Genomic DNA, 12,862 nt, shown 5'->3' on the forward strand with positions numbered 1-12,862 from the left:
AATTAGTATAAGCACTGTAAGTTGGACAAGGACCTGGCTAAAAGGGAGAAGGCAACAGGTTCTGCTCAAAGGTGAACTATCTGACTGGAGGAAGGTTACTAATGGAGTTCCTCAAGGATCAGTCTTGGGACCAATTTATTAAATATTTTTATGAATGACCTTGGCACAAACAGTAGAAGTGTGCTAATTAAATTTGCTGACGATAGAAGGCAGGGGGGCATTGTCATTACACAGAAAGATTGGAATATTAGACAGGAAGATCTGGATGATCTTGAAGACAGGAGTAACAGAAATGGGATGAAATTCAATCGCAGAAAGTGTAAAGTCAGGCACCTAGTTCTAAAAAGAAGAATTTCTGCTACAACATGGGAGCTCATCAGTTGGAAGCAACAGAGGAGAGAGACCTGGGTATGTGGGTTGATCACAGGATGAATATGAGCCGCCAGTGTGATGTAGCTGTGAAAAAGGCAAATGTGATCTTAGCATGTATTAGGCAACACATTTCCAGTAGAGAGAGAAGTATTAATGTCACTCTGTACGGGCACTGGTAAGACCTAATTTGGAATACTGTGTACATTTCTGGTACATGTTCAAGAAAGATTAATTCAAGATGGAACAGGTGCAGAGAAAGCTACTAGGATGTTCAGGGGAATGGAGGGCCTATCTTATGAAAGGAGACTGGAAGAGTTTGGTGTATTTAGCCTAGCAAAAAGGTGGCTGAGAGGGGAGATGATTGCTCTCTACATTGTGGGGAAAGCTCCAGGGAGCTTGAAGAACTATTTAAGCTAAAGCAGGGGTTCTCAAACTGGGGGTTGGGACCCCTCAAGGGGTCACGAGTTGTCAGCCTCTACCCCAAGCCCTGCTAAGCCTCCAGCATTTATAATGGTGTTAAATATATAAAAAAGTATTTTCAATTTATAAGGGTGTCGCACTCAGAGGCTAACTATGTGAAAGGGGTCACCAGTACAAAAGTTTGAGAACCACTGAGCTGAAGAGTAATGTTGGCATGAGATCAAATCGGTACAAACTGGCCATGAACAAATTCAGGCTAGAAATCAGAAGATTTCCAACCATCAGAGGGGGGAGGTTCTAGAACCGCCTTTTAAGAGGAGGTTCTAGAACTAAATTAGTTTTAAGACAGAAGTGGACAAATTTATGAGTGAAATTGTATGACAGGGTTGTTTGTGATGGTAGAGGGCAAGGCGCACCAGTCCTGGGGCTCACTTGGTTTATGTCTTGTGTTCCTAAAAGATGATACTTCAAGGCTTCAGCCAGCCACCTGCAGGGGTCAGGAAGGGATTCCCCTCCATCCCACTGTATTGTTTGTTTGTTTGTTTGTATCTGCTTCCTCTGAAACAGCAGAGATGGCCAGAGCTGGGGCACTGGATAGGGAGGGCAGTTGCTCTGAGGTGGTGCTGAGCATTCTCTCTCTCAGATGCTTGGCTGGCTGGTTCTTGCTCACAGGCTCAGGATCTGACTGATGTGGAGTCAGGAAGGCATTTTCCCCAAGGTGAGATTGGCAGTGACTTTGGGGTTTTTTCACCTTCCTCTACAGAGTGGGGTGCTGGCGACTTGCCATGATTATCTGGATACCACTTAATTACTTCCCTGCCATTGCAGGTGTCTTGAGCACTGGTGCACCTTGGTCCCTCCTCTTCTCTCTCTGTGGCAAATAACTGTTTCTCATAGCTGCAAGCTGTAATTTTTGGTCTATTTTCAGTTGTTGGGTTTAGGATATGGGTTTTGGGTTATGTGGGTGGCCTATGAGATGCAGGAGGTTCCTTCAGGTCCTAATCTCTATGACTCAGCACTGATCAGGGTTCCATAATTCCAGAGCCCTCAGATTCCCAGCAGATAATTTCTCGCACCCTCCACGAGGAAGACGTTTCATACTCTTCCTCTGCCTCAGATCATAGTGCAGGGGACTCTCCCACATGCTATCCTAGATCACAACACTATGACCCCTATTTCTCAGATAGGGATTCCAGACATAGGAGTCATAGTAAGCATAAGGACTTCAGACAGGACCCCTTGGTTTGGAACCACATGCCCTGGCCACCTGCTAATTATCTGTATAGTTCCCACTCATGGCCACACTGGTTACCATGGAAAGTACAACATGCTAGGAAACCTGGCTCCCCTGTGCCATCTAGAGTTAGTTTAGTACCACAGGAGTTTATTAGGCCCCACTTTAAATATATCCCCATGCAACAACTTTGCACCTATTTCCACTATACAAGATCTTCTCCCTCCCTGGGACCTAAACACTGTCCTCAAGGGGTTAATTGGTCCCTTAAGACATCTTTTCTAGTAGCAATCACTTCAGCCCGTAGGATACAGGCCTTTATAGTGCAACCTCCATACACCACTTTTCATAAGGATAAGGTCACACACTTGGACCACGTCATACATTTCTACCAAAAGTTGTTTGAAATTTTCATGTACATTCTACGCGGAGCAGTATATTCCCCTAAACTGCATTCCTCCACAGGGGAGGCTGCACTCCATGCTTTAGACATCTTTAGGGCCCTGACCTATGTGCATGAAACAAAGCCATTTAGTCCCCTCAAGGCTCTTCATTGCTTTTGGTGAAGAATCCAAAGATCAAGGGATTTCAACCCAAAGATTATCTAACTGGGACTCAGACTGCATTAAATTTTGCTACAGAATAGCTAGTCAGCGATTACTTGTCAGGTTAGGGCTCATTCCACCAAGGTGTAGGCAGCTTCCACACCTCCTTTCAGAAGTGTCCCTACAATTGAGGCGTAGAAGGCAGTTGAATGGAGCACCTCTCATCGTTTTACTAGATGTTATTTGGTAGTAGAGGCATCTCAGTCTGATGCCAGGTTTGGCAGGGCTGTGCTGCAGTCTATTTAGTTAGATTCCTAACACCTGCCTCCTTTTGTCAGGTTACTGCTTTGGAGTTACCCGAAGTGAAAACACACGGAGGAGCACTCGAGGAAGGAGGAAATTACTTACCTGTACAGTAAGTGGAGTTCTTCAAGACATGTTGTCTAGCTGTATTCCACGCCCCACCCTCCTTCCCTGCTCCTGCGGAATGTAACGCCAGCCGGACTCTACACCAGCACAGGAACGGAGAGTGGGTCGACCTTGTTCCCCACTTTATGTCCTCAGCTGGGGGGGGAGGGGGGCATGCAGAGCACCAAGGGCTACTGCTGGCCAAACCACTCGGACCCCGCGCGCGTGGGGCAGGCCCCCCTACGCTGCCGGCAGCGCTGAGCCCGCCGTGGCGGGGGTGTTTCCAGGGCTGGCCGTGGCGGCGTGGACAGCGCTGGTCGCTACCCCCCTGGCGGAGGTGGTTTCTTGCAGCGCTGGGAGAGCGCCCACACCGCTAAGAACTCAGCTTCTGCACCGGAAAGTCCCTTCTCTTCCTGGGGCATTGAAGGAGCGGAGTCCGAGCAGGGGCAGCCCGCAGCCCGCCTCCCCCCGGCGGGGCGCATTCACGAAGGGTGGCGGGGAGAGGGCTCCTCGCGCCCGCCGTTCTCCTTTCGGAGCCGCTGGCCCTGGGGCGTGATGGTGGGAGCTGCCGGGGGGCCTTGGCGCAGCGGCCCATCGCTGCTCGCCGCTCCGCCCGGCCGGCGGACGTGAAGCCGTGTGGGCGCCTGTCACCGTGGCTCCTGGTCTGCTGGCCCAGTGCTGTGCTCCGCGGTGACCCTGCCCGCCCCTAGCTGTAGCTGGAGGCAGCTCCCCGCTGCCCTCGAGGGCGGCCCGCGCCAGCCTGCTGCTCGCCCGGCTGCGGGGCTCAGCGCTGCACGTGCCCCGCGGGGCGCCCCAGGGCCTGGCAGGGGCCCAGCTCCCGCAGGCGGGGCAGGGCGCCGCGCTCCGTCTCCATGGCAGCGCGGGCCGCGGGGGCGCGCGGGAGCACGTGGCCTCCCACCCCTCGGCCTCCGGGGCCCCCTTCCCCCCGCTCAGGCCGGGCGCGAGGGGGCGCGGCGCGAGGCGGCCGCCGGGACGCCGCGCTGCGTGGCGCGATGACGTCCCCAGCCGCGGCCGTGGGCGTGCCGGTGCGGGGCCCTCCCCCAGAAGATGGCGAGTCCGTGCGGGCGGCAGGAATGCTCCATTGAGAGGCGCGGCTTCCGCCACCAGCTCGACTCGTGGCGACACAAGCTCATTCACTGTGTAGGTGAGGGCTGGCGCGGGGAGGGGGAGCAGCCCGCCGCTTCCCCCGCCGCGGCGGCGCCCCTTCCCCTCCCCCTCCCCCACCGCTAGGAGCCACCGCGCGCCCCTCCCCCCGCGGCCTCTCCCGCCCGCCCGGATTAGCTCCGTGCGCCGCCCGCCCCTCCTTCACGCGGGGCCGGTCCGGCCTGGGGCCTCCTCCCTGGGCCGCCGGCGCAGCCTGCGCCCGGGGGATCGGCCCTCCCGGGGGCGCGGCCTCTCTGCTCCTCAGCCCCCGCCGCCATCGGCGTGTGCGGGGGGGACCTTCACCCCGGGGTCCGCAGGCCCGCCCCGTGTCCAGGCCGGGACCTCCGAAGCCGCCGTTCCCCGGAGCCCTTTGTCGAGGAGGGGCCGGTGGGGCGAGGCCTGGGGCGCCGCTCAGCGCTGGAGCTAACGCCCCCACGGGGTTCCGGCCGCAGGCAGGCGAAGCCCTTCAGCTGCCGTTCCTCCCTCCCCGCGGGTCCTCCCGTTCAGCCCGAAACTCACTCGCTCGCGCTCACGTGTTCCCTCGGGATTGATTAACCCCCCTCGAGAAGAGCTGGAGCGGGGTCCTTACCTCGGCTACCCCGCTCCTCCCTCCGATCGGCTGGCGCACGGGACCGGGACACTTCCATTCGTGTTACGGTCCCCTGGGGTGTGAGGCTCCCGTGCCCCCCCTGCGGACCGCACCCAGTGTTTGGGGGGCAGCTGAAGGCTGAAATGTGTTTCTTTTGGCATGGAGAAAAAAACCCTCCTAATGTGTGTTGCTCTTGGAGCTTGTAAAACCTTGGTCTTGAACTTGATTGCCACCTTAGCCTGAATTGTAGTGAGTTCCTTCTAAGTTCGGTGGGGAAAAATCATGACCTGTTTGCAAGAAATGGAGGATCCATTGAATTAAAAATAGGAGGAACTTTCAGTTTTGCTGAATCTGAAGACTAGCTCTGTCCTAGAAGAAACAGCTCTTCTGTCATTTTTCAGTTTGTCTTCAGTCTGCTTTGATTCTGCTACCTTATTTATTCAGATCATATTGCTTCCCTTGCTTAATATAAAAGACTGGTCAGTAGATACAGTGTCTGGTGTACGTGAAGCTCAGTGTTAGACACTTGCACAAGGGACCCATTTGAAAGGTAGAGTGCAAATGACTTCAGAATTAACACTAGAGCCCTGCAACTGTGTGTCTGAAGCAGAATCCTTGTCTAGTTTGCCTGTCTATCCTTGCATCATAATGCTAGTCCTGTTTCATGCTGGTTTTGATTAAATTCTTGACGTTTAAGTGCCAATTGTATCTTATGTAGTGATAGTGACTTTAGCATATTGTAAACTACATCTGTTATAACAAAATGTTTTAATTTTTATTCTGAATTTAGCCCCTTTATTCATCGTGACTTGAATTCAAAGTCAAAAGTACCAACAAAAACCAAACCTTTCCCTCTGTCATTATGTAAAAGAAGGACACCTTGTGGAGAGAAGGAATGGAGTGAGTTTAAGGTTATTGTAAAGTCATTGGTTGGACCCAATACTCTGACTCTTCATAGTCCTCATAAAAGTTAAAGGGACTTATAATTTTGCCTGTAAACATTCTTATTACATAGTGCTTATGTAACAGTCACATTGGGACTGCGACAAGGAATGGATCACTTGATGATTCCCTGTTCTGTTCATTCCCTCTGGGCACCTGGCGTTGGCCACTGTCAGAAGACAGGACACTGGGCTATGGACCTTTAGTCCGGCCCAGTATGGCTGTTCTTATGTTCATATTTAATTATTTTCTAAAAAAATCAGTCTAGTAGTTCCTTTTCATTTTGTGGGTAACCTCCAGAGAAGGAAAAGTGCAGTCTTTGTTTTTCAGTTAGAGATGGTCTTTCATAATACAGATACTAACAGCAGAAAGTGCAAGAACCAAGAAGTTAAGTTTATATCCATCCAGGAAGCTCAGACAGATAGGGAAGCAAGCAGATTTCAGGGGGATATAAATTATGGATCTCCAGGTCATCCTTAAGAAATTCTGCAGCCTGGTCCCTGAACTGATATTTTTATTCTTGTTTAATATAATCTCCCAGATTTTCTAAAGACAGCCCATCCTTTTTATTCTTCCAACATGTCAGTCTGTCTATAATATGTCCGTGATGGTTCTGTATATGTAATCTGTAGTGAAACTTTCAGATTCACTTTAGCTCCTACAGAACAGAGTTAAATGTATTTTATTGTGAGGTAGCTCAGCATCCTAGTTCAGGTTTCAGAGTAGCAGCCGTGTTAGTCTGTATTTGCAAAAAGAACAGGAGGACTTGTGGCACCTTAGAGACTAACAAATTTATTTGAGCATAAGCTTTTGTGAGCTACAGCCCACTTCATCGGATGCATTCATTCATCCTAGTTCAGTATCTGGGCTTTGAAACACCATTGTGGGTTACACTAAAAATCCTAACAAAGCTGTTTGGTATATACCTGCTCACCAACTCCAGGTGTGAGTTTATTTTATATAAATACATTTTTCAGGGTTTGAGAATATACCAGATCCTATTAACTATAGGCCAGTACAAATGATTAAATTGGGTAGGCACATGGAGGTTCAAGGTTAATTAGGAGTAGAGGCGAGTATGTCAGCAGCTAACTACTGGAATAGAGGGATTTTTAGATTTCTACCAGGATGATGTCTCTAGATCTGCTTAGGAGCTTTCTTTTGGATCAGTCTCTGGATAATAGATGCCTGGCATTTGATGACTACCTTGCTGAGGTTCTATGGCCTGTGTTATACTGGTCAGACTTTATCATCATAGTGGTCCCTTTTGGCCTCAGAATCTGACCCACCTCTTGTCTCCTTCAACTGTATGTATTTCGCCTTCTCCCTTTGCCTCAAACCTGCTTGGCTTCTGGGGGTCCACTATACTGTTCCTTCCTGGCTGCACTGTTTATGAGGGAGAGGGGTGCTGTCCTCTCCTTAGCTTCAATTTTTTGGATGATCCTTGAATTGCTTCAGTGGTGCTCTCTGGTGCTTCTCAGCGCTTTCCTTAACAGCTGCATAGTGAAACTAAGAAATGTCTGGGCAATCCTATTGCTGCAGTTCCAAATCTTGTGGGTTTCAATGAGACTGATGAAAATTGTGCCTGTTTCATTCTGCGGCTGCTGCTTGGGAAAGCTATGAAAAGTCAGAGGTAATGGAGCCGTCTGCAGACTCAAAGACAACCTAGCACTGGGTCACATTTAGAATGTTCTTAGCAACCATAAGTGGTAGAAACTTTTTTAAAAATAAGCCCTTAAATTCTCCAGGGATTGGTAGTATAGGTTCCCTTCAGTCCCCTCTTGGTCCTCCCTCACCCCTTATGAATTGATAGATGTGGTTTGGTATTTTTTTATTTCTATTTTTTTGTAGTTCTGTGTCTGTTTACAAGAGAGGCTGTGGAAGAAATGGTTAATTACTAAGTTGACCCTTTTTTTGGAGCTAAAGTACAAAAAACATTTTGTAAAAAGTCCAAAGTATAACAGTGTGAAGTGGCTTTTATCTTGATGGCAGTATGCCAGAAATAGTTTGAACCTCAAATTGATCAGTTTTATGAGACCTCAGACCTGCCCTTTTCCTAACATGTACCTAGCGTAACTTCTGTCAGTTCATAGGAATAAAAATTGTAATTCCTTTATTTTTCCTTCTTACAAGTGTTGAAGGGCCTCACTACTATTCATGATATCCAACTGAAATTGCATTGTAGTTATAAAAACCCAACTTTAAATACATAAATACATTTTGGGGGTAACTTATCAACCATAAATGGGTTATGTACAGCCTGTGTTCAGAAGCTGATCTCTTAAATGATCGCAATCTTATTCTGCCTTGATAATTCCACAGTCTTAATATTTGTTATAGGAACTAAATACTTTATCAGAGGAAACATCTGCTTTGGGTGTTTCTGAAGCACCTATCACTTTGGTAGCTGAGTGAATCTTATGTGGACTAGAGTGTTCAGTTAGCAGCATCAGTCCAAAAAGGGAGTAGTTTGGTAAGTCCACAGAGCTTGATATCCAGAAAGCACTAAGAGGCTATCAGTGCATTTGGCCCCCCCTGTTGAGTACTACTAGGATGTAATTCAGTCAAGGCGTCAATCTATAAGAGTGCGGCTATACAAGGCTTGAAATAGATGGAAAATCCACTAATTCTGTTTAAGCAATGGTGTTACATTGGCAACCTGAAAGTAACACTTTCAATTTTAAGAATAATTGATCTGGAATTTATGATGTCGAGGTATCTTGGCTTGTGTATATGTTTCAGTGTTGAAAGCAAACTTAGTTGTTTGGATTCTAAGATGGTACGCTAAATTGAATTTACTCCCTTTTTTATTGCTGGGAAAGTGCTGCAACCTAAGTTCTTTCATAATTTCTATATATTAATATAATTGCATAACAGCAGACTTTTGGAAGTTTAGCTGCCTAAGATGTAAACATAGGCTTCATGAGGTGTGTATTACATGCCCCTCCTATTATATAGCAGAAAGCATTAAAAGCCAATAGTACTAATAAAGAGAAAATATACAATATCTGTATAGTTCTGAAACAATTCTTATGGCTTCTAGTCTTGACTGTCTTTGAGATATTTGGTTTATTTTGTCTCTGTGATATCACAACTGGTATGGATGAAATAATGAACTACTGCTTCAAAATATAGGACAGATGGAGGCATGTTAAGGTTTTTTTATGCAGTTTAGAAAGAGCAATTTGACTCTCACAGTGTTAGTGCAGTTCCAGTACAAGTGAAGTAAATTGTAGCTTATTTTTTAGTGAAGAATTGCATTAGTTAGATCACGGGTAGTGATAGAAAATAATTCATGGATTAATTTGTTTTTAATCAACAGCTAGAATATGGGTAAGACTAAAGTGTAAACTTAGGGTTTGCCTACTTTTTGTCATCTGCTCCTCCCCACCCCACAGTGCACACAGTCCATCTATACTACCTTTGGACTAGGGCAGGAGTTCTCAAACTTCATTGCACTGCAACCCCTTCTGACAACAAAAATTACTAGATGATCCCAAGAGAGGGGGCTGAAGCTTGAGCTCGTGTAAGCCCCAGGGCAGGGGGGCCAAAGCTGAAGCGCGAGCCCTGCTGCCCAGGGTTGAAGCCATGGGGTTTTGGCTCTGGGTGGTGGGGCTCAGGCATCGGCTTTAGCCCTGGGCCCCAGGTCCCAGCAAGTCTAACGCCAGCCCTGGCAACCCAGTTAAGACAGGGTTGTGACCCACTTTGGGGTCCTGACCCACTGTTTGAGAACTGTTGGACTAGGGGAACCCACACTGGTGCAAATCACTTTTCACACCAGTGCAATGCATTTACACTAACAGTTTGCATTAGTACAGATACACCAGTCTCTGTTCCCACCCCCAAAAGATGGCCCCAGTGTAGACAAGTCTGTGGCTATCACTTGGTATAAAAGCAGGACTTAGTTTGATTAGTTGCTGAAATGATCAGTGTGTTCAGGTATGAAGCATATGTTAACCTTCAGAATTTCTCTGATGCTGTGCTTTGGTTCAGAATGTTTAATAATTGTAATGTGATACTTTTTTTTGTTTTTGTTCTAGCTTACAGGAGAATATTGAGTGGGGAGGTTTATAGCACCTATGTATTTGACACTGGTGCGACTGCTACTGAAATACTGTCTAGGTGTGGTGTACACAATTCAAGAAAAGATGTTAAAAAATTAGAGAGGGTTCAGAGAACAATCACAAGAATGATTAAAGGGTTGAAACTTGCCTTATGAGAGATGTAAGGACCTCAGTTTTAGTTTAACAACAAGGTTAAGGGGTGACTTGATCAGTCTATAAGTATGTTTATGGGGAACAAAGAATTGATAATGGGCTTTTCAATCTAGCAGAAAAAGGTATATTAAGATATAACAGCTGGAAGTTGTAGCTAGACAACTTCAGGCTAGAAATAAGGGATGAATTTTTGATGGTGAGGGTAATGAATCATTGGAATAACTTACCAAGTGTTGAGGTAGATTCACCATCACTGGATGTTTTTCTGAAAGATCTACTCTAGTTCAAACAGGAGTTAATTCAGGGAAAGTGCTGTGGCCTGTTATACCGGACGTCAGACTGAGATGATCATGGTGATCTTCTGCCTTATAATCAGTTTGACTTACCGTGCCTACTTTTCTTGGTGAAATGTATGGCAGACTGATCTAAAACGATTCGTATTTCATCAAAAACTCCTGAGCAGTGGTGGTAGTAGAATAATCTTGCTTGCTAGCCGCTTTAACCTTCAGTGTGATTGGAAGAATGATATGTAACTAAGGGACAGGACTGGGACTTAGAATTAAGACTAAAACTTAGATCTGCTACAAATTTGCTTTGTGATCCAGGATAAATTGCTTCAACTCTGTGCATCCATTCCCTCATCTGCAAAATGAGGGAAAGTTCTTGCCTCACAGCGATGCTGAAACTTAATTTGCTAACCTATGTAACATAAGGTAGAAGGCACTCTTGGAGGAAATTATTTTCTTCTCAAGTGTCCTCTTCAACCCACTCTGACCTCACAACTGTATTTCAAACATGAAAAATCACTTGACAGGCTAGAGCATGTTTACAGCAAGATACCTTGAGCTGGTATAAAACCTCTCACACAGGTGGTCTGCTTCTTGAGTCCTATGATGATTGCCCCACATTCCTGGCTATTGCACGTCCTGAACTTCACCCCAGGTCATGGACCAGGTCAAATAACTTGATTTACTAAATATTAACAAAACTTATATCTTAAGTCAAGTAACTGCTTCATACGTGTTGTTGCTATAATTTGGGTGGTGTTCTGCGGCTGGAAAAGGATTGCATTGCAGGACATAAAGCTTTGTCTCAGGTTAATTTTAACTAGGGGTTGATGAAATACAAATTTCATCCACATTTACTATAGAATTTCCAAAATAGAATATTGTGATTATTTTTGTACACACTGGAAAAATACTCTAAAAATTAGATAGTATCTTGCCCTGCTCTTCCATACCAGTCACACAGTAAAGATTTACAAGACTGTAAACAGCTGCTGTACACTTCTAAATGAACATTTATAACAAGAAACATGGACTGTTTTGATTTTTTTTTAAAGACATCCTTTGATGGGATTTTTTACTAAGAAATAGCAGTGTTAATCCCAACACCTATTATATATAGAAATATAATCTTCTGATTGAATTAGTAAATTTGCTATAACTAAAGATGGATAAATAGTCCCCTATTCTGGTCCTCGTAGTTACCTTTAAATCCCCACTGCACATTACTTAAAATATGTTGGCTTTAGGAGTAGTGTATTGCCACATTAAAATACTTTGTATCAAAACAAATAGTCTTGCTTCTTGTCTATACTGAGAATTTTAGTGTCTCCCCCCCCCCCATTCCTATGGTAGACTAATGAAGGGAGTAGCATTCCCTGAAATTCTCATTCTAGACAAGGCCTTAAAAAAACAAAAACAAGAATTTAGCGTGGTTTTAAGAAATGTAGCTCTGTTTTTTACATTTATATGAAACAATACAGTAAGTAATTACATTTCTTTTATGTGAGTTTTCAATCTTTGCTTTTGTCTTCATTTTAATTGGTTCCTTTTTCTGTCCCTTCGTCGTCTTTTCATTTCCCTTACACTGTACTTTCATACTTATTGTGCACTGAATAGTTTTATTAACAACAAGGTTTTGCTGTCATGCTGAATTATAAATACACGTGGTAGGTAGGATTTTTTATAAATACCATAGGGATAAATGTTCGATACCTAGATTATAATCCCTTTGTTAAATTGGTGACATCCTTCTTGGTTAAAAAATAGCCTTGGGTTAAAACTTCTGAAGTGAAATACAGGGTCAAAGGTAACTTTAAATAAAAAGCTGAGTTAAAGCTTCAGTAGTTGGGAGAAGGAGAGAGTGGTAACGGTAGGACACTTTTCTGAATTTTTAAGAAAGTGTCTAGCGCTTAGAGCGCAGGAGTTGAGGACTTTGTTTCCAGCTATCTAAAGTACTTCAGGATCTCTGGTTGAAGAGTAAATGTTTTGTGGGGTTAAAGTGACAAAACACTTTTCCTAATCACCTATTTTCAGATGCTCACAACTCCGACAAAATGGAGCACTTTTTCCCTTTTAAATTTTTGGCTGAGGTTTGAAAGTTACAATCTGGTGTGGAAATAGTCCTCAGTGGGGACCTGTGCACAGTCCTGTTCCAAAGGAGACTAGTTTGGATTTGGGAATTATGGGAGTCTGACGATTATGTACTAAACATCAGGGCTCAAAACACTCAATATCTTTTCTCCTGAAGAAGCAGCCTGCTAGTTTGGGCAAAAATCACCAGTTTTTCCATGAACTCTCTTTTCCCCCCACACCTATTAAACTTACATAATCACAGCTTCACTTCTTCCTGAATATTTTCTGCCTTTCCATGTTAAGTCATTCCTGACATACTCCTGTTAATAAATTCTATTTCCCCATCCTGCTCAATACATGTATTTGGGGATGGCTTCTTGTCTCCCTGCTACTGCTAGTGAATCCTCTTCCTTCTCTGCCCCCCCAAATTTTGGGCTACCTCTCAGTTCTCACCACTGAATGAATACTTCATTAACCCACCACCTATAAATTAACTCTAGGCCCCCCATCTCTTTACAGTCCTCCAGGACATCTGGAAAGTCCTGCCTTTTAGCAACTGTTCTCTGGATGGGCCACTTTGCTCCTGGCTCCCCCTCTTCTCTGGGAATAAC

General features: G+C 45.5%; 2 protein-coding genes across 10 annotated transcripts in view; one reads left to right on the forward strand and one right to left on the reverse strand.

Moving 5' to 3' along the window:
• The window catches only part of LOC140915106 (uncharacterized), a 34,322-nt gene extending 30,378 nt beyond the window's left edge, over positions 1 to 3,944 (reverse strand). For all 8 annotated transcript variants that reach the window (XM_073354607.1, XM_073354605.1, XM_073354606.1 and 5 more), the window contains exon 1: positions 2,980 to 3,944. The gene's annotated coding sequence lies outside the window, so the exon portion shown is untranslated. The remainder of the gene's footprint in view (positions 1 to 2,979) is intronic.
• Positions 3,945 to 3,996: 52 nt separating this feature from the next.
• LCOR (ligand dependent nuclear receptor corepressor) overlaps positions 3,997 to 12,862 on the forward strand; it is a 72,660-nt gene continuing 63,794 nt past the window's right edge. The window contains exon 1 of one of the 2 annotated variants that reach the window (XM_073354596.1): positions 3,997 to 4,144. In XM_073354596.1, coding sequence (XP_073210697.1) covers positions 4,048 to 4,144 — 97 coding nt within the window. In that variant the 5' untranslated portion in view covers positions 3,997 to 4,047. The remainder of the gene's footprint in view (positions 4,145 to 12,862) is intronic. The other variant, XM_073354595.1, reaches the window with a different exon arrangement.

This window comes from Lepidochelys kempii, chromosome 7 (genome assembly GCF_965140265.1).
Source record: "Lepidochelys kempii isolate rLepKem1 chromosome 7, rLepKem1.hap2, whole genome shotgun sequence".
Lineage (NCBI taxonomy): Eukaryota > Metazoa > Chordata > Testudines > Cheloniidae > Lepidochelys > Lepidochelys kempii.